General features: G+C 34.6%; 3 protein-coding genes across 3 annotated transcripts; 2 read left to right on the forward strand and 1 right to left on the reverse strand.

Moving 5' to 3' along the window:
* Positions 1-3: 3 nt before the first annotated feature.
* Positions 4-1,148, forward strand: LOC107842572. Its single transcript, XM_016686496.2, has one exon. The coding sequence runs from the start codon at positions 179-181 to the stop codon at positions 953-955; it is 777 nt and encodes a 258-aa protein (XP_016541982.1). The 5' UTR covers positions 4-178; the 3' UTR covers positions 956-1,148.
* Positions 1,149-3,264: 2,116 nt separating this feature from the next.
* On the forward strand, positions 3,265-5,536 carry LOC124888597. Its single transcript, XM_047399338.1, has one exon. It carries the CDS (start codon positions 3,688-3,690, stop codon positions 4,993-4,995), a length of 1,308 nt encoding a protein of 435 aa, XP_047255294.1. The 5' UTR covers positions 3,265-3,687; the 3' UTR covers positions 4,996-5,536.
* A 229-nt stretch (positions 5,537-5,765) lies between these two features.
* LOC107859861 lies at positions 5,766-7,085 on the reverse strand. Its single transcript, XM_016705003.2, has one exon. The coding sequence runs from the start codon at positions 6,933-6,935 to the stop codon at positions 6,162-6,164; it is 774 nt and encodes a 257-aa protein (XP_016560489.1). The 5' UTR covers positions 6,936-7,085; the 3' UTR covers positions 5,766-6,161.
* Positions 7,086-19,707: the final 12,622 nt, after the last annotated feature.

A 19,707-nucleotide genomic window follows, 5' to 3' on the forward strand; every position in this document is an offset into this window, starting at 1 on the left:
TGTCAGAGACGACTTAGTAAATGAAAAAATAAATTGAAGCAAAGTCGTCGAATAAAAATAAAGTGGCCAAGTTAATTATCATCGTTAAATTGATATCTATATGTATCACTGAACTATAGTCATGCACACCCCTCATTGATTACTTATTCAACAACAAAATTGCAAAAGAAAATAATCAATGGGAAGGCAGAATAGAAGTTCATCAAATGCGGCATCTGAAGGCAAACAACACTTCAGCCATCTACATATCTTGAAATTAATTGTCAATCCACCTGAAAGTGAAACTCTCACTTGCAATGCTTGTGAGCAACCAAACATTGGTAACAAGCCTTTCTATGGCTGCAATAGCTGCCAGTATTTCCTCCACGAAAACTGCTTCAACGCTCCGCGTTTTCTCAATCACTCATCTCATCCTTCCCACCCCTTGACCCTTCTCCCGATTCCAACTTACTCGAGTCGCTCTTATACTTGCAAGGCATGTGGCTCTGCTGGCAGTGGATTTTGCTTCAGCTGTGCTTGTTGTGAATTTGATATTCACTTACATTGTGCGTCCTGTCCTAGCTCGATACTTGTTGATGAACATCCGCATCAATTGGGGCTCCAATTCGGTTCTCCTTACGAAGATAAGAGTATCGACTATGTTTGTGATGTCTGCAATGTGAAAATGAACAAGGACGATTGGTTGTACTATTGTGCTGATTGTGATTTCGGGTCACACTTGCAGTGTGCGGTAACTAATCCTGAAGTTGGTGTTTTCCCCAAGCAACAACGTCCAGTTCCAAATCCAAATCCAGTCCCAAATAGGAATCCAAATGCAACACTGGAGATGATAAATGCAGCAAATGAAGCTCATGAACAGATACTTGCAGCTCAAATTAGTGCGCAGATTGCGGCACGAGGAAGAGAGGCTTGTCTGGACTTGATTGGGCCATCACGAAGATACAGTTACTATTAACTGAATCCTGATTAAAAGAAAATCTGAATTTTACTTTTGGTACCTTATGCCTTATATTGTGATGTTCAGTTTTTATTGCAAAATAAATGCTTTAGTGTGTTATTTCTACTTCACATCATTCTCTTCAAAATCAATGTATTTTAGTAATTACCATTACAGACTATGGTCCAATAAGTTAACAATGTTTTTATTATGTTCACTCTAATTAATATCATGTTACATTGTTTCTGATAATTCAAACAAAATATTATGTCAACCAAACATAGGCGGATCTAGGAATCCACTAACCATTTGAGTAATTGGGTTCAAAATTTATTGAGTTTGTCCGACATCCGTTATGAAAATGGAGATTTTACTTGTCTGTTGAGTTAGTTTTTGAGTTGAGTTATACCCAAAATCAATTTCTGATTGAAATCTAATATTGTACATATTTAGTAGATCGATTGACATGCATATAGGATTTCAACCAAATTAAAGCTACTGCATTAGCCGAACACGAAGCTAGTACTATGGATCTGCCTGTATCAATAAATGATTTTATTTTAGACTACAAAGTAAGTGTAATATGAAGTAAAAGAATTGAGGGTTGGTTTAGCAGGAAGGATTGGAAGAACAAACACTATATAAACTTTGGCATAAGATTTATGCAATATATGTGTTATTTTATGCCGGATATCATATGAAATTAAAATATGTGTATTAGCTATATAAGAATTAACTTACTTCAAGAAAAAACTCCCTGAACATAAATGAAGCATCCAGAATCTACTATGTGCTCTTCCACATAAACCTAACATTAATCACAAACTTATAGTAGATAGAAATAGTTTATTAGTTCGATCAATTTTAGTTAAAGAAAGGAAGACTAGCTACTTTTCAGATTTCATACACTAAAAGTTAGATGAAAAATTAGTGATGTTGTTAAAAAGATAGTATTTCAAACTCTCCCTGGAGCTAAAAGAAATCAGGATCTGTTTTAGTCTCTAGCAAAAGGTGTAAAGAGGCAAATCTTTATATGAGTTGATCAAGGTCTGTATCTTATAGTAGTGACAGTTGGTAATTGATTCGATCGAAAGTAAAACATGTGTGTAATCTTATAGGTGAAGTGAGATCCAACTTGAGAGTATCCATAACACTAGCAAGGCAAACAATCAACCGGGAAAACATGCATATTTTGTTAATTATCATTCAGAGGCAGACATGACTTGTTCGTCTCATTAGTTAATGTTGAGACGTTGCAACTCTGAAGTTTAGAAGATGAATACAAGCTAGCACAAAGGCTAAATTAATTATTATTTGCCAGCTGATCCAGGATAATGAAATCAAATGGCAACTCCCTAGAGGAAAAAGTTAACAGTGGACTTTAGAAAACAAACAAGAAGGCAATGTGCCAATGTTTAGTCTAAGTCAAATTTATGAAGATGCTCTGTATATATTTTAGTAGCCATCAGTTAACAGCGCTAATTAAGTCGGTCAATATTCTTACAGACATTTAAATATACTTCTGAATATCAACTGGCCAAATTGTTGCCTGGAACGACTTAATTGAAGAAACCGTGATGCAGAGTCGTCGAAGGAAACAGCGTGGCCAAGTTATTAACTTATTATCATAGCTAAATTGGTATCTGCAAAAAAGATTACAAGTTAATCAGTGTAATCACTGAACAAATTAACTTGCCAGCTCTCTTATGTATACTTTTATTGATTACTGAACTCAACTAAATTTACAACGAACATCAATGGGAAGACAATAAAAGTACAAATTTGACATGTCAAGGTAAACAACACTTCAGACATCTAGCTGAAAGTGAAACTCTCACTTGCAATGTTTGTGACTACAAAGTACTTTCTGATTTTGGCGTTGTTTGTTCTGTTTTCATCAGTCGAAAGTTTAATGCCTTTGGCAGAATGATAACCATATCAGTCCTCTCACTGTAAGATTTAAATTCTAAAAAGAAAAGTGGAAGAAGCTTGAAAATTTTATCCTTTGAATATTAATTCTATTCACATGAAGGGACTAATACTTTAACTCAAGAGTTGATTTTTCATTGGTCACTCAACTAATTGTTATTATTTTCGAAAATTACTTTTTTTGTTGAATGAAAATTGAATCAAGAAGAAATGTTACTTTGCAACCCCACCCCCAATCCTCATCCCTCTCCCACCCTACCTCCACAGTTTAGTATTTTTTCCACAATTATATACAAAAGTTTTGGAAATAATATTTTGTTTATTTATTAAATACTAAAAGTAAGTAAGAAAATCACATTTTCTGGAAAAAAAAAAAAAAGTGTTCTCCTTCGTACCAAACACACTCCAAGAAAGAAAAATCTTGTAGCTTTGTAGGAACTTGAAAACTTATGACCGAGAGAGTTTTGGCTTTTCAGTGCTAGGCCAAGTGATGGAGGTTTTGACAACTCAAGATTCATATTAAGGAAAGAAGAGTGAGGGGAGGAGGGAGCAACCTCGGGTTGATTATCCAATTTTTGCTCTACCGAAGTAGACAGATATGGTTTTGTAGTCAAAGCAACAGCATCACTTTTCAATTCTCGCTAGTTGTTTTTTGTAAAAAAGATAATTTTTTCCCTCTTTCTTAGTGTTTGGTTAAAAAGCACTAAGATAGCTTATCATGGTTTACATCATTCCTTTCTATTTTTATGTAATGTCATTTCTTGAGAATCTTTTAAAGTCAGAAGTTGACTTTAAGAATAAGAAATACCAAGTAAACCTTGATGGTGGATGTATTAAATTCACATAAATCATTTTCAAGAAATCGCTATAAACCATGTTCATCTCACACAAAAAGAAATCACACATTGAAAACACAGAGACTAAGCAAATTGAGAGACATGAAATACCAAGATAATCAACATTTCAGCCACCACCATATTTTGAAATCGCTTGTTCTTGATGAAAATGAGGGACTTCAATGTCAGGCCTGTGAGAAGCCCATTTTTGAGCCCTTTCATGGTTGCATCTCTTGCAACTTCTACCTCCATGATAATTGCCTCAACGCGCCTCGTTCTCTAGTGCACCCTTCTCATCCTTCTCACCCTTTAACCCTTCTTCCAACTCCCACTTATTCGAGCCGATCTTTTACCTGTAATGCCTGTGGATCTGAAGGAAGGTTATGTAGCCTAAGTTGTGCTCATTGCGAGTTTGATCTGCACGTGCAATGTGCCCTTTTGCCCCAATCTGTCTTGCTTGCCCAACATCATCATCATGAGCTCAAACTTACATTTGATTCCTCTGTTGCTGATGAGGACGAAAGCACCATTTTTGTTTGTGATCTCTGTCATGGCAAGACAGATGAGAATTATTGGTTGTATTACTGTGCCGAATGTGATTTTGGCACACATGTTGAATGTGGCATTCCCAAAAATGTCAACAAACCGAAAGAAAATGCAGTGACGAGTACGAAACCAAAGGAACAACCGGTCATTAGTAGACCAACAAAAAGCCCTGGTAAGAAAACAGAGAAAAAAGCGGCCAAGAATCCCAAAATGAAGCCGGTAGTTGAATCTCCAGGCCGAAAACCAGCACACAAATTACCACAAGAAATAGAAGGAGAAGGAAATGCAATGATTGTGAAACCGAAGCTGGAAGAACCAATCAGTGAACCAGTCATCAGTACACCAACAAAAAGTCCAGTCAGGAAAACAGAGAAAAGATCAGCCAAGAATCCAGCAGAAGATTCAGTAGACAAACCAGAAGAAAATCATGAAGAAAATGCAGAGATCATGAAACCAAAGGAAGTACCAATCAAGAAATCAAAAAGTCCAACTAGGAAAACAAAGAAAAAATCAGCCAAGAATCCAGGAGAAAATCCCAAAAGGAAGCCAGTATCTGAATCAGCGCTGGACAAAAATGCAGCAGACAAATTACCAGAAGGAGGAGAAGAAGAGGAGTCGTCACATTTAACACATTATGATGCTCAGCGCAGATTGAAAGAACAACATATGAAGAACATGATCGTGCTTCAAGCTCTGGACAATGCTGCAAGCTATGTTGGGCCCTCGCGGGGTTATTACTATTATTGACCTTCTATCAACATCCAACAATATTATCACAGTGGTGAAGATGAACATTCAGTAATATAATTTTAATCATGCACGCACATTCACTTGTATTCAAATATTTCACATTGTTCGACTCTTGGTATTACATGTTGTTTTGAAGTATTATCTAATTCCTATGTTTGACAGATTTTATGTTTGTTAGTGTTCATGGTATTTTTAGTATTGCTGCGAGCTGTTAAGAGAATTAACTTGAAGATTTACGCTAATTGATTGTGGTTTCTTATACAAGATTATTGCATAAACGTGTATAGGTAAAGAAATTTAAAGATTCAGACACACACATTCTAGTATAACTTGACACTCCATCGAATAATTCTTTCTCCCTTCAAAAATCGAAACTTGTAAGGAAAAATAGTTTAATGGAGGTTCATCTTTTCCTTGGTAATTTATTCTTCGAGGGGATGCATTTGCCGTTGAACATGGATTAGTTTAGAACACACAAATTTGGCAAGTATCCTGATCAAATTATCACTGCCAAAAATACTTTTCCTTCTGGATTATTTGAATTGTTTTGCTCCCGCTATTGAAAATAGAGAATCTATTGAAAACAAACTCTCCGAGATAAGAATGGTATGCAATATATACTCTCCGGACCTCATTCCGTGCTACTAAGCTACAATGGTATGCAATATACACTCTCCGGACCTCATTCCGTGGTACTACACTACATTGTGTATGTTGTTGTTATTGAAACGAAGCATATATTACATGGCCTTGTTCAAGACTGGTACTTGCAATCAAACTAAGCATGTTATTAACCAAAATATTCAGCTTAATTGAGCAATTAAAGTTGATCCTACTCCACAAGTTTTATCAGTCAGATCAAAGTAAAGATTACTACTACAACTACTTTCTACACCTCAAAAGTTGACAACAACAAAAAAAAGAAGATTAATAACTAAGATCTACACTAAAGACTTCACCACCTAAAAGCATATAACAAAACTAAATACAGAGGCAGAAGAAAACCAAACAGCTTCCGCGAAGAGGGCCAAACCACAAGGGTTCACTACACACAGCGTTAGCTTCTCAAAGAGGCTGTTTCAATGTTTAATCCGTAAACTCCTGGTCAGATGGCCGCAACTTTACCAACTACTCCTCCAAGGCTACCCTTCTTCATGGCCACCTCAATCTCCTATGCTTTTGTCAGAAACAGCTTCATTATCCGACCCATTTTCATCTCCACCTTCCAAATACCGAACCCTTTTACGCAATTCCTCTAACTCCCTCTCCATTACATACATTTTCTCCTTCAGCTCCATGTTTTCCTCCTCCAATCTCTCTATATGTTCCTCCACATCATCAACTCTGTAACCAAAATCATACCCATCTCGACCCGACCCGCCATTTCTCGGGTCATATATCATCTCAAAGCGGCTCAAATCATGGCTTAATCTCTTCTCAACTTCCTCAACATCACTGTTCCATGATACAATAACCCCTTCACCTTCATCCTCTTCTTCTCCCGGTTCATTCTCGGGTAATCGGACCCGGATCAACCCGTTCATCGACCCGTACCCGTCTACACCCCACTCTTCCTTCGCTACATCAGCTAAAATCTCCCTCGCTGGAGAAAACTTCGGCGTCGGTAGAACCGCCGGAGTCATCGGACAAGGTGATACCAATGAAGCAATCCCGCCGGACTTTTTCGCCCGGATTAGAAACGACGTAGTGTTGTGAGGAGTTAAAGGAGTAAAACGGTAATTTTCTCTCTGTTTCTTCTTCTGATGAAAAAACCGGCGCTGTTTGTTCGACCGGTGAGGTTTCCAATCACTCCGGTTTAAGCAAGGCCTTTGGTAAGTTTGTTGATTTTCGGGTAGTATCGTTGCGGACCCGGGTCGTGGTGGCAAAGGTGGTGGCCAGGGGTGGTAACTCCGGTTCAGTAGCTGAGACTGGTTCATGATGGTAGGTGACGTGAAAAAAAAAACCCGGTAAAATGCAGTGGGAAATGGATTAGTGTAATGTGAAGTGAATTAGACTGAATTGGGGTTATGTGGAGAGAGAAAAAGAGAAAGGAGGAGGGCACGTGTAAATCACGTGGATGACGCTAAAGCATGAGATAAGTATGGAAGCATACGACCATAAGTGGTCGCATCAACTGGGTCCCAAAATGTAATTAATACATATATTCGGATTACAGGATAAATTAAACAAAATGTCTAAGTGAGAAAAATTTCTTACCCAAAAATAAACCTTATTCATTAATTATTGGAAATAGTCATCGTACGAACTCACGCAGAAATTTTGGTATATTAGGCTTGAAAATAGTCATTTGATCACTTTTAATTTCAAACAAGGTACATTTCTTCTTCAAAATTTTGTCCGGTCCAAAATTGTTTAATTGTTTTACAAAATTATAGACCTCCGTAGAAAAACATGAGATATGGGAAAGTTTTGGTGATATTTGCAAAGAGTTACTCCCTCCGTTTCGAAATAAGAGAACTGTTGAAGTATTTATTGGTGTTTCAAAATAAGTGAATCATTGAATTTTTTTTCAAATTTACCCTTATGATTTGACAACCAATTAATTTTTGAAAAGGTATTACAAGGTCAACTTTTTCTTTTTTTGGGGTAAAAATGAAAAGTTGTATTAAATTTATGTCTTTAACGTTTTTTCTTAATCTGTGTGTCAAAATTCAACAATTCATTTATTATGAAACGGAGGGAGTAATACATAAAAATGACCCTAAACTCAAAACTGCACAAACATGACCTCCAATCCTACGTGGCAAAGCGCGTGTTCAACACACAAAAATGGGCGCGTCCACCTTAAAATCTAATGGCATAATACATAAATATGACTTTAAACTTTGACAGTGCACAAATATGACCTTTAACTATTCAAAACTGCACAACTATGACCTTTAAATGACTCTTCACTATTATTTTTTCATTATTTTCGGCTCAAGATGAAAATGACATCTAATTTCTTTTGTCATTGCGGAAAAAGAGTAATATTGAAGATTTATTAATTTGGCGGGTCAGTCTCATATGAAAAAATCGAGCGGGTATGTATATATATTATAAAGCAGAGGACGAATTTAAGTTATATAATATATCTAAATATTATTTATTTAAATATTAAATTAAAGATGAAACTATACTATAGAACGTTATTAAATTAACGTTATTAAGGATAGTAGTAGTAGTATATTAAATTAACGTTATCAAATTAACGTAATTAAAATGTTATTAAATTAACGTTATTAAAACGTTATTAAATTAACGAGGGGCGAACCTACGTGGTTGTCATGGGGTTCACCCGAACCCCCTCGATAAAAAATATTGTATATATATAAGATAGAAAATGTATATTTATGTACGTATATTAATGTTGAACCACATGAAACAAGACGCTTAGATAGCCCAGTGGTGTTATTTACTCTTCTTGAGTGCTTCCTTCAGCCTACTGTGCGAGTTCGATCCCTGCTAGTGGTTGTTTTTTTAAAATTAAAAAAAAGTTAGGTGTTGCTGCTATAGAAATAAATAAAATAATAATAATTTTTTAAAATTAAAAAAAAAGTTAGATGTTGCTACTATAGAAACAAATAAAAAAATTATTATTATTATTATAATAACAATAATAATAATAATAAAAAAAAAAAAAACGACATCGTTTTAACACAAAAAGCAAAACTTTGACAGTGCACAAATATGACCTTTAACTATTCAAAACTGCACAAATATGACCTCTCTCCAAGTCAGCCCTTTTAACGACATGACACCGTGTGATTAGATTACCTTTTCACGTAGGTGCGAGTGAGACTCACGCATGGAGTTGCAAAATTGGAGGTCATATTTGTTCAGGTTTTAAATAGTTAAAGGTCCTATTTGTGCACTATCAAAGTTTAAGGTCAAAGTTATAATTTGATGTCAAATTTAGGGTCATTTTTATGTATTAACTCATTTGCAAATTGTGGAACTTTTATGTTTGTTCAAAAAATTAGTACTTAGAAATTGAAATAGTATGTGTTGAGATTAGTAAGACTAATTATTGTATTGTTGGTCCACTGTTAGTAGTGGAGTCAGTTAGTTAGTTACTTATGTGTCAGCTAATGTACAGTTAAGCAGTCACAGTCAGTTTGTTAAAGTAGATATTTTTGTTTGTTTCATCCATTTTATTCATCTATATGTAGGGTTGGGCATAAAATACCAAAAATTGAATTACCGAATCGAATCGAAAAAATTGATAATTGATATTCGGTAATTTGTTATTTGGTATGGAATTTGGGAGTAAAATTTTAATATTTCGATACTCGAAATTGAGTTTGGTACAAGATATTAATACGGTTTGGTATTCAGTATTTACCGTATACCGAATTATTTAATATATAGATGTGTGTGTGTATGTATATAATACAATATGTCTAACTAACCCAATAGACAATATTATTAGTCATTCAAAGAATCTCATGGACCTTGGTAATATATTCAGAAAAAGCACAAAAAAGAATATTAAATAGGATTTTTCTTAAATATACTTTTTGATGTTTAAATGTAATTTGCAAACCTCCAACTTTAATATGGTATTACCAAATACTGTACCGAACCGAATCTTAATTTACCAATTACCGAGCCGATGTTTTAAAGTATGGTATATGGTATCTACTCTCAAATACCGATTACCAAATTACCAAATTAGAACTTCAAAAATATTGAACCGAATACCGAACGTCCATCCCTATATATATGTACTAATCATTCACACAGGAGTAAAGACAATTGTTTTCAGTCTCTCTATCTCATTCTCTAGAATGTTCTTCTTGTTTGGTCCTCTGTGAGCTCTCCAGCAATGTCTTCCATAACTCCATTATTGAGACTCGAGAATCATAAACTGTAATCTTAATATGGTATCAGAGCCAGGTTAGTTCGAATCATGGTCGACTGATTCACATCAATAATTTCAAAAATTGTTCGGTGTTCTTCCCAATTCCAGAAATCGTTCATCATCTTCATATTTTTTCCAGAAATTGTTCGTTATTTCTTCCCCACTTCCAGAAGTTGTTAGCTAATTTTACTCTTTTACCCCTAATTCGTCTTCAAATTTCAGTTTTTAACCCTATGTTTTCAATCCTTAACTCAATTGCTCTATTGTCTCCACCTTGAAATTTCAACTTTTATTCTGATTTCAAACTTTTTTTATGGCAATCAAAATCGATAGTCCGTCTACGCCCAATGTTGAACGAGCTGATCAATTAAACTTTGATAATTTCTCTGCTTCTCTACTCTATATGCATCCATCAAATAATCCGGGAGCCATGCTAATACCAGTAGCTTTCAATGGAGCAGGATACAAATCTTGGAGAAGAGGTGTTATGAGGTCACTTTCCATCAAGAATAGTTGGGTTTTATCAATGGTGGGGTGAAGAAACTAGGTCTGGGGTCACCTGCATATCGTCAATAGAAAAGGTGAGACGATATGGTAACATCATGGATTTTGAACTCTTTGTCGAAGGAAATTGCAAATAGTGTGGAATACGTAAGCAATTCAGCAGAATTGTGGACAGAACTTGAAGATCATTATGATCAAACTAATGGTGCAAAACTCTATCAGATACAAAGGGAAACAAATAACCTGTCACAAGGAACAATGTCACCACCTATTACACAAAAATGAAAAAATTATGGGAAGAATTAAGCACACTACACATACATACTCAGTGTCATTGCAACTGCACTTGTGGTGCTAAGGAAAACTCACATAAGGTTGAGCAAGACAGAAGATTGATACAGTTTCTTATGGGAATGAATGAAATATATACTGCAATTTGAGGCAACATACTTATGATGAATCCCTTACCATATATTGCACAGGTATTCTCTCTTCTGATTCAAGAGGAGAAACAGAGAGAAATTAAGCCTAACATCCAACCATTTGCTAAATTTATAGTCCTTAGTACTTCATCTTTCTCGAGTTATAATGGGAAAGGAAATTTTCAAACAAATTATTCAATTGGAACTAAGGGAAACATAGATAGCAGTAGCTATAGTGTAGGCAGTAATCATAATAATCGTGGAGAATACAATGGGAGTGGCAATCACAATAACTACAGTCACAATGGAAATACTAGGAATCGACCTACTTGTGAATACTACAATTGAGTTGGACATGCCAAGGACAAATGCTACAAACTTCATGTCTACCCACAAAATCTACCATCTCACACTCAGAACCACCAACAATACACCAGTCAGAACAGGTTTGACAAGGGAAAGAGAATAATGGCTAGTGTACTAGGACTAGGAACAAACTATGATATGGTTTTTACTAATGGTGTTGAACAGCCACATCAATATGGTGATCCTAATATGAATCTCATTAAAGAGCAGTATGATCAAGGTGGCAGCCACATCAATATTGTTATCCTAACATAAATCTCACTAAAGAGCGGTATGATCAAGTTGTTAGCCTACTGCAATATTTTTAGACTCAAGGTGAACATAGAAAAGACAATCTCAGTACCTCAGGACTGCCAATGGAACAGTGAACTTTGCAGGTATAATAGTATGCACTTATTCCATTAATTTTGGTAATCTATCTTGCAAATGCTTTCATAATAGAACTGACGCTTAGATTCTGGATTCAAGAGTATCTAACCATATGGAATTTAATAAATCCTTACTTACCAACATTATTACCTTGTTGCAACCCCTGCTAGTTATTCTCCCAAAAAGATAAGGTAAAAGTAACTCAAATTGGTAGTATAACACTAGCTCCTAACATTGTCTTGCATAGAGTATTTTTTGTTCCTTCTTTAAAATATAACCTAATCTCTATTCACTCTTTATCCTCCCATTCTAATAGCGTTGTTGCTTTTTTGAACTATTCTTGTTTACTATAAGCCCCTTCAATGAACAAGCCTCTAGAGATTGGTAGAGCCAAAAATGGCATTTATCTTCTATGTCTTATATGCTTGAAGAACAACAACTCACTCTTATCTGGACACACAACTCACATTACTTTTGTCTCCTCTTGCTGCACACATAGACCAGATTGCAGGCTTCATTCTAACAAAACTTGTAGTTCATCTGTTCAGCATAGTATTTCTCTTCATTTTAATACTGCTTCATCAGTTCAAAATAAATGTTTTCCTGCCACTGAATATGGTTCTAAAGTTGTTTTAAATAAAGATGTTGTTTATGATGAAACTTAATCTGCCTTTTTAAATACATACTTGTCTGATGGGAATGATGTTAATGTCTTGTGGCATAATAGGCTTGGGCATATTCCTTTTGGAAAAATAAAAGAAATCCATAACTTACCAGATAATTTTTCCCCTAAACAACCATTTCTTTATTCTATATATCCCATGTCAAGACAAGAGAGACTCTTCTTTCCTTAAAGAACCACCAGTTCTACTGAAATATTCCAATTACTGCATGTAGATTTATAGGGCCCCTACCATACAATGACCCATAATAAGTTCAGATATTTTATCACCTTGGTAGATGATTACAGTAGGGCTACCTGGACACAACTCTTAACCTGCAAGGGTAATGCTCTGGAAGTCATTAAAGGTTTTACTATCATGGTTGAGAACCAATTCAAGACGACAATTAAGTCCATCAGATCTGATAATTGACTGGAGTTTGTCAATACAGAAGCAACATTGTTTTTTCAATCCAAGGGAACTATTCACCAAATAACTTGCCCATACACCCACAATAAAATGATGTAATGGAAAGAAAACACAAACATCTACTAGAAACTGCTAGAGCCCTCTTTTTCCAATCCAAACTTTCCATAAAATATTGGGGAGAATGTGTTTTATATGTCACTTATATCATCAATAGATTACCCTCTAGCCAGTTAAAGAACAAATGTCTATATGAAATCCTTTATAAAACAAAACCAACATATTCACATATGAAGAGTTTTGGTTGTTTGTGTTATCCTACAGTCCCTAAACCACACAGAGATAAACTAGAACCTAGAACTACCCCTCATGTTTTCATTGGGTATCCTCGTGGTATCAAAGATTATAAATTTCTTAGCCTAGACACTAGGCAGATTCACAATTCCATAGATGTTGTTTTTAAAGAAACAGTCCATAAATCCTAATCTTACTTCATTTCCTTCTATTCTAACCTCTATTCCATTTATTGTCTACATGCCTGATTTTATGCAACAAAATACATCTGATAACAAAGGTAGATGTTATGGGGAAGGTAGAATACCTCATACTACAGAACTTCATTCAGATTCTATTGTTTCCATTCCCCACATTTCTTTGACTAATAGTCTATGTGATGCTCCTAATCCACCTTCTCTACAAAGCAACACTAGACAACCAACCACAGCATCAAGAAAATCTCAAAGAGATGGTAAACCTCCTGGTTACTTACATGATTACATACATAAATTACCAAATCTCAAACCTACTTCAAATAGATCCACATCTTTTACTATTTTTTTCCATTGTAATCATATTTCTCCTGATGCCTTGAATCCTAAAAGCTTAAGTGTTGTGAATAACATTTGCACTGATAGTAAACCTAACCCATATGGAGAGGCATCTATGAACCTTGCATGGAAAACTGCCATGAATCAAGAATTTGAGGCACTGCACTTGAAGCACACTTGGGATCTAGTACCACTACCTCCAGGAAAGCAAATAATAGGGTGTAAGTGGGTCTATAAGGTTAAACACAAAGCTGGTGGAAGTGTTGAGAGTTTTAAAGCAAGACTGGTAGTTAAAGGGTACACTCAACAAGCTGGAATTGATTATACAGAAATCTTTTCACCAGTTGTAAAGATGAAAACTGCAAAAGCCTTGTTAGCCACTACTATTAAGAAATAATAGAGTATTTCCCAGTTAGATATCAATAATGCATTTCTACATAATGACTTGGATGAAGAGGTATACATGGCATTACCTCCTGGTTTAGCAGTAGAAGATCCCATATTAGTCTGCAAGCTAAACAAGTCATTATATGGGTTGAAACATGCTAGTAGGCAATGGTATTTCTAACTAACCCAAGCCTTGTATTCCAGAAGGTACACACATTCAATGTATTATTATTCATTATTTCATAAGAAAATAAGTGACTCAATAATTTATGTAGCTGTGTATGTAAATGATATTCTCCTAACAAAAACTGACCTCAAAGAGATTAAAGATTTGAGACAGTTTCTACACCAGACCTTTAGAATCAAAGACCTGGGCAAGTTGCACTATTTTTGGGGGATAGAGGTAGCATATATAGATGATGGCTTAATCATATCACAAAGAAAGATTTTGCTAGATCTTTTAAAGGAACATGGTTGTCTTGACAAGCCTAGTACTTCATCTCCATTGGATCCTCCAGTAAAGCTTAGAGCAAAAGAGGGTGCTAGTATCCAAAATCCTACTACTTACAGGAAATTGGTTGGAAAATTAATTTTTCTCACCAACACCAAGATGGACATATTGCATATAGTGTTCAACACTTAAGCCAATTTATGCAATACCCTAGAGAACCACATCTAAAAGCAGCTTTTCATCTCCTTTATTACCTCAAAAGTGATCCTACACTAGGCATCTTCATGTCCAAACAACCCAACTTTGATGTCAAAGCATACTGTGATTCAGATTGGGCCACCTGCCCAGACTCAAGGAAATCAGTCACTGGTTACCTTGTCTTGTTAGGAAACAGTCCTATAAGCTGGAAGTTAAATAAACGGGAAACTATTTTCTTGTCTTCTGCAGAAGTTGAGTACAGGGTTCTCAAAAAAGTTGTAGGTGAACTGGTGTGGTTGAGCAGGATATTTGATGATCTTACAGTACCATTTCCAGTTCTATTTGATGTGTATTGTGACAGCCAATCTGCACTTCACATAGCAAGGAACCTTGTATTCCATGAGAGGACCAAGCACATTGAGGTTGACTGTCATTTTGTGAGGAAACAGTTGGCTAAGGGACTTGTTATTCTACATCATATTTCCACAGAACATCAATTAGTAAATGTATTGACTAAAGCCTTAACTGGTGTTAAGACTCTGCTACTCTTGGCAAGTTGACTGTGTTTTCCACACCTCCAACTTGAGGGGGTGTTGAGATTAGTAAGACAAATTATTGTATTGTTGGTCCACTGTTAGTGGAGTCAGTTAGTTAGTTACTTATGTGTCAGTTAATGTACAGTTAAGCAGTCACAGTCGGTTAGTTGAAGTAGATATTTTTATTTATTTCTTCCATTTTATTCATCTATATGTACTGACCATTCACACAGGAGTAAAGACAATTATTTTCAGTCTCTCTATCTCATTCTCTAGAATGTTCTTCTTGTTTGCTCCTCTGTGAGCTCTCCAGCTATGTCTTCAATATAACTCCATTATTGAGTCTCAAGAATCATAAATTGTAATCTCAATAGTATGTTCAAATAAAATTTAAACTTCAAAGTAAAATAATTATGTAAAGACGTTGGAATGGTCCTAAATTTTTTATATATTTCTGGATTAATATAACATTGGTTGAATATAAGAGTGGTAGAAACAAGACTTTAAGATATAAAAGATATCGACCTTTGTTAAATTCCTTCACTACCGTAAATTCGCTATTTTCCGACAGCTCATGTAGTTGGAATGTAATCGAAAAATAGAGAGTTTCCGACTACTTTCTGACTGTTTGGTGGTAGTCGGAAAAAAACTTATCAAAAATATATTTCCGACTACTACTGTCGAAAATTTTCGACTACCCCAGTCGCAAAAATGAAATTATAGAATGATATGAAAAAAATAATATTCCGACTAGTGTAGTCGGAAGTTTAAGAAAATAATTAAAAATAATTATAAGGTTTCCGACTAATGTAGTCGGAATAGTAATTAATAATTATTTAACAAATAAAAAGTTTCTAACTACTTTAGTCTGAAGTTTAATAAATAATTATTATTATACTATCATTTTTCAACTAAATTAGTTGGAAAATATATTATTTTGAAATAGTAATTAATAATTATTTAATAAATAAAATTTTTTCGACTAAAATAGTCGAAAGTTTAATGATTAATTATTTAATATATTATTATTTCCGACTACTGTAGTCGGAAAAGGATACTATAATTATTTTCTTCGAAAGATGTAGTCGATAAATAATAAAATTATTTTTCTTTACTCCGACCATTGTAGTCGGAATATCTTCTCGTTTTACAACCAGTAACAGCATACCTAATGTATTTCTCAAAGTAAAATTTAAAAATTACATATACAATCAAAACTTAAAAATTCAACCACTTTGAAACATCCAAAATAAATGAGTTAAATAGTTTAAACATTTCAAGACAAGTTTAAGTCTAAACGTCACAATCCAAAATAAACATTAATTCTAATACTTTAAGTCTACACGTCACAATCATAAATAAGAATCAAAAGCTACAATCTAATCATTTGATTCATTATCTTCCTCATCCTCAAATACTTGAGGCATATACTTCTTGACTAATGCCTCAAATTTGGCAAATTTGGCATCACTAACTGCACACTGTTGCGTCAAATCTTCAATTTTATTTTTCATCGCTTCCATTTCTTTCGCATTTTGTGAAATAGAAGTGGAGTTGGGCAACATTGGAGAAGAACTACTCGAGGATCGGTTAACTCTAAGCTGTTAGGTTTTACCCTTCTTTGGACCACCTACCACAGTTGTCCATATTCTAGTCATATCAGTAGACGATGGTTGGACCGTGGTACCATCCTCTGAAACAGGTTGGGTTTGACGCCAATCTTCAATGCTTTTTTTAAATCCTTCCTGAAAGAAAAATAATGGTCATTATGTAAACAAGCTAAGTTGAATAATAAGAAAATAATATATATAAAAGTTAATATCTTACATATGCAGTATCTTACATATGCAGCCTTAGCACGCGGTTCGACCCAATATTCTCTTGTGTTATCCAGTTTTTTCTTCTTATGTGTCTCTTCGAAGGATTTAGGAAGAGGTACATCTACTCCCCCATTTAAGAATTTCTGCAAAATTTTACCCATGGTGAAATAAATTATTTTAAAAAATAGACCAACTTCAACTATATCATGAAACAGTAGAAGACATGTTTTATTTGAATAAGTTGTTTCTTTTGTGATTAATATTAAATGCATAAAAGTTAGTGGCATAGTATCATGGTTTTTGTTGGTGATCAATCACATCTTAGATGCAGGAGTTGGCCATTGCAATCTTGTACACAACACGTAAAAAGAAATAACTAGACTTGTATAACCATAAGAGTGAACACGTATTCATGGATTTATAAAAAATTTATCTTAAGTCTGCACAAGAATCAACATATAAAAGAACATCAGTGGGTAAAGGAACTATCAGAGCATCCTTCAAATAGAAGTACATCCTGCTGGTGCTTCTGTTTCTCTGCATCAGTTGCATAGAGATCTTCTGGCTGTTGAAGGTCTAAAGTCACCTGCAAATGCTCTACGTAGGGCTAGTTTGTGAAGTAGAAGATGGTCCCCTATTGTAAGGAGAAAAACTTGCTCACTGTTACAACCACATCCAAGTAATGACAAGCAGGGAAAGACAGAGAGATTCTGGAAAGACTGGGGGTGACAAAAGAGCCGCAAAATAGTCGAAGAGCTCATTGTATCTCCTCTTTTAGCCGATGAGTTATTTTGTGATTCAGTATTTTTGGATGATTTATTCATGATGTTTATAAAAAGTTTATCTTAAGTGGAAATTTGCCTGGTACTTCATACAGGACTCAATAACAAATTGCAGATCATAGTATCATCAGCCAGGTGACTTTTGGAACCCCTTCTCCTTTTTAGTGACTCAAAGCTGACTAATTCGCTTGTTTCAAACAGCAACACCTGCATAGCACTAACCATATATGTACAATCGATTATTGCTCATTTTGTTTTGGTTTTGAGTGCTCATTAACCATTTTTCTTTACTCTCCATCCTTCATCTCTTACAAATGAAGGTGTGACCCATAATGCATATGAACCTATCACCACAATCCCAAAGATATCTAGCCTACCTTGATATCCTGAACATTTCTATTGACGTGTAATAAAATAGTAAAAAATAAGGATAATCAAAACAAAGGTAGAACCAAAGATGTTGTATCAAAGACAGGTCACATTGTAAAACAGTAGAATTGCTTAACAATAATCATTTTAGGCATTCAACTATCAAGGTGAATCAAATTAGAGATCGTTTGCAAGTCACTCAACATCTCTTATCCACTTAATAATCAAATTTCTTAGCACCAAAGGAGAAAGACTTGTTGCTGAATTTGGAGAAGTTGAGTCACATTGAAGAGGGCATAGTTCAACAGAAGTCCAGAGCCCTATGGATTAAACTGGAGACTCATAAGCAAATACATTTTTGTTTCAATGAAATAAAGAAGGAGTGGGAAGAAAATAGTAGAATTTATTAAAAGTTATTTTAAGTTACTGCATGCTGCAATGTTCTGTATAAATGTATAAGCAAGATGATTTGCATGAGACTAAGAGGAACCATAAACCATCTGGTAGTAGACAACCAGGTGCATTTAGAGTTGCATTGGCTCAATGGGCAGGAGTGCAATGGCCACCAGGAGATACAAAATAGTTTGTCTGCAAACTAGTTTAATAAAAAGTCATAAAATGAGTTGATGGATACAATGAAAAAACTATCTTTAGGCAATGAGATTCATAGCTTATAAAACTGCTTATACCATAAACTGTTTCCACATAACAATTCTAATTTTGTATGGAATCTCTAACCAACTATTCCACGGCTCTTTGAAAAATAGTTTAATTGCTTCTATAACTATATGCCCGGCGGTATATGCTGGATTGAACCTGCAATAAAATTATATTAAACCATCATCTTAGCTTTTACAAATTAAGAAAAAACTTAATGGTTACTTACCCATCACAATAAAGGACGATTCGTAGACTCACAAACTTGTCATATTTTAATACCTCTTTAAATTGCAGATTCTAAAAAACAGTTGTTGTAGCATTAGACATTATAGCACTATCAATGGATGGCGATGTTGGTGTGTTAGGACCTTCAATTCTCAATCCAAAAAGGCTTGGTGTGGATGATATCAAAGGCACAGATGAAGAGCTACTATGCAGACTATTTTGGGATAAAGAGGTCTGTATCTGGTCAGACCGTGGAGGCATGAAAAATGTATTTGGTTGTGAAATAGTTGATCTAGGAGGGGGAGGAATATTTGTAGTAACTGGTTGAAGAGTTGTGGTAACAGGTTGTGGTGGTGGTGGATATATACCAGCAAGAAGATTATCAGGTCCTTTCTTACTTTTCTTATGTCGTCCATTAACATTACCTTTTGATGCCATTGATTTTCTTTACTAACCACCTGATGTTGACATCCAATTTTGACCTCCCAATACCCCTTTAGGCTGCTATTTTATCATGATTATTTTTTTTAAATATTAATATTTTTTACACATTTATTCTTATATCAAACAGATGTTGACGTGTCGCATTCATAATTTAAATATATACAAATTATTTTATTACTTTTATTATTATTTTTTCACTGTTTAAAATATTTTACATAATTATATTACTATTTATTAAACCATGTTTTTTCCATAAATATGCACTCACAATTTACAAATACATTATCTAATTATTATTATTGTTATGATTATCAACAATTTTATATAATAATTTACATAACATTAGTTTTACATACTTACTTTATTTTTTTTCGACGTCTTATTTAATTAACAACCT

Source organism: Capsicum annuum, chromosome 1 (genome assembly GCF_002878395.1).
Source record: "Capsicum annuum cultivar UCD-10X-F1 chromosome 1, UCD10Xv1.1, whole genome shotgun sequence".
NCBI classification, from domain to species: Eukaryota; Viridiplantae; Streptophyta; class Magnoliopsida; order Solanales; family Solanaceae; genus Capsicum; species Capsicum annuum.

Coding starts and splice junctions, on each gene's coding strand:
- LOC107859861 (XM_016705003.2), bottom strand. CDS start 6,935: ATGAACCAGTCTCAGCTACTGAACCGGAGTTACCACCCCTGGCCACCA.
- LOC107842572 (XM_016686496.2), top strand. CDS start 179: ATGGGAAGGCAGAATAGAAGTTCATCAAATGCGGCATCTGAAGGCAAA.
- LOC124888597 (XM_047399338.1), top strand. CDS start 3,688: ATGGTGGATGTATTAAATTCACATAAATCATTTTCAAGAAATCGCTAT.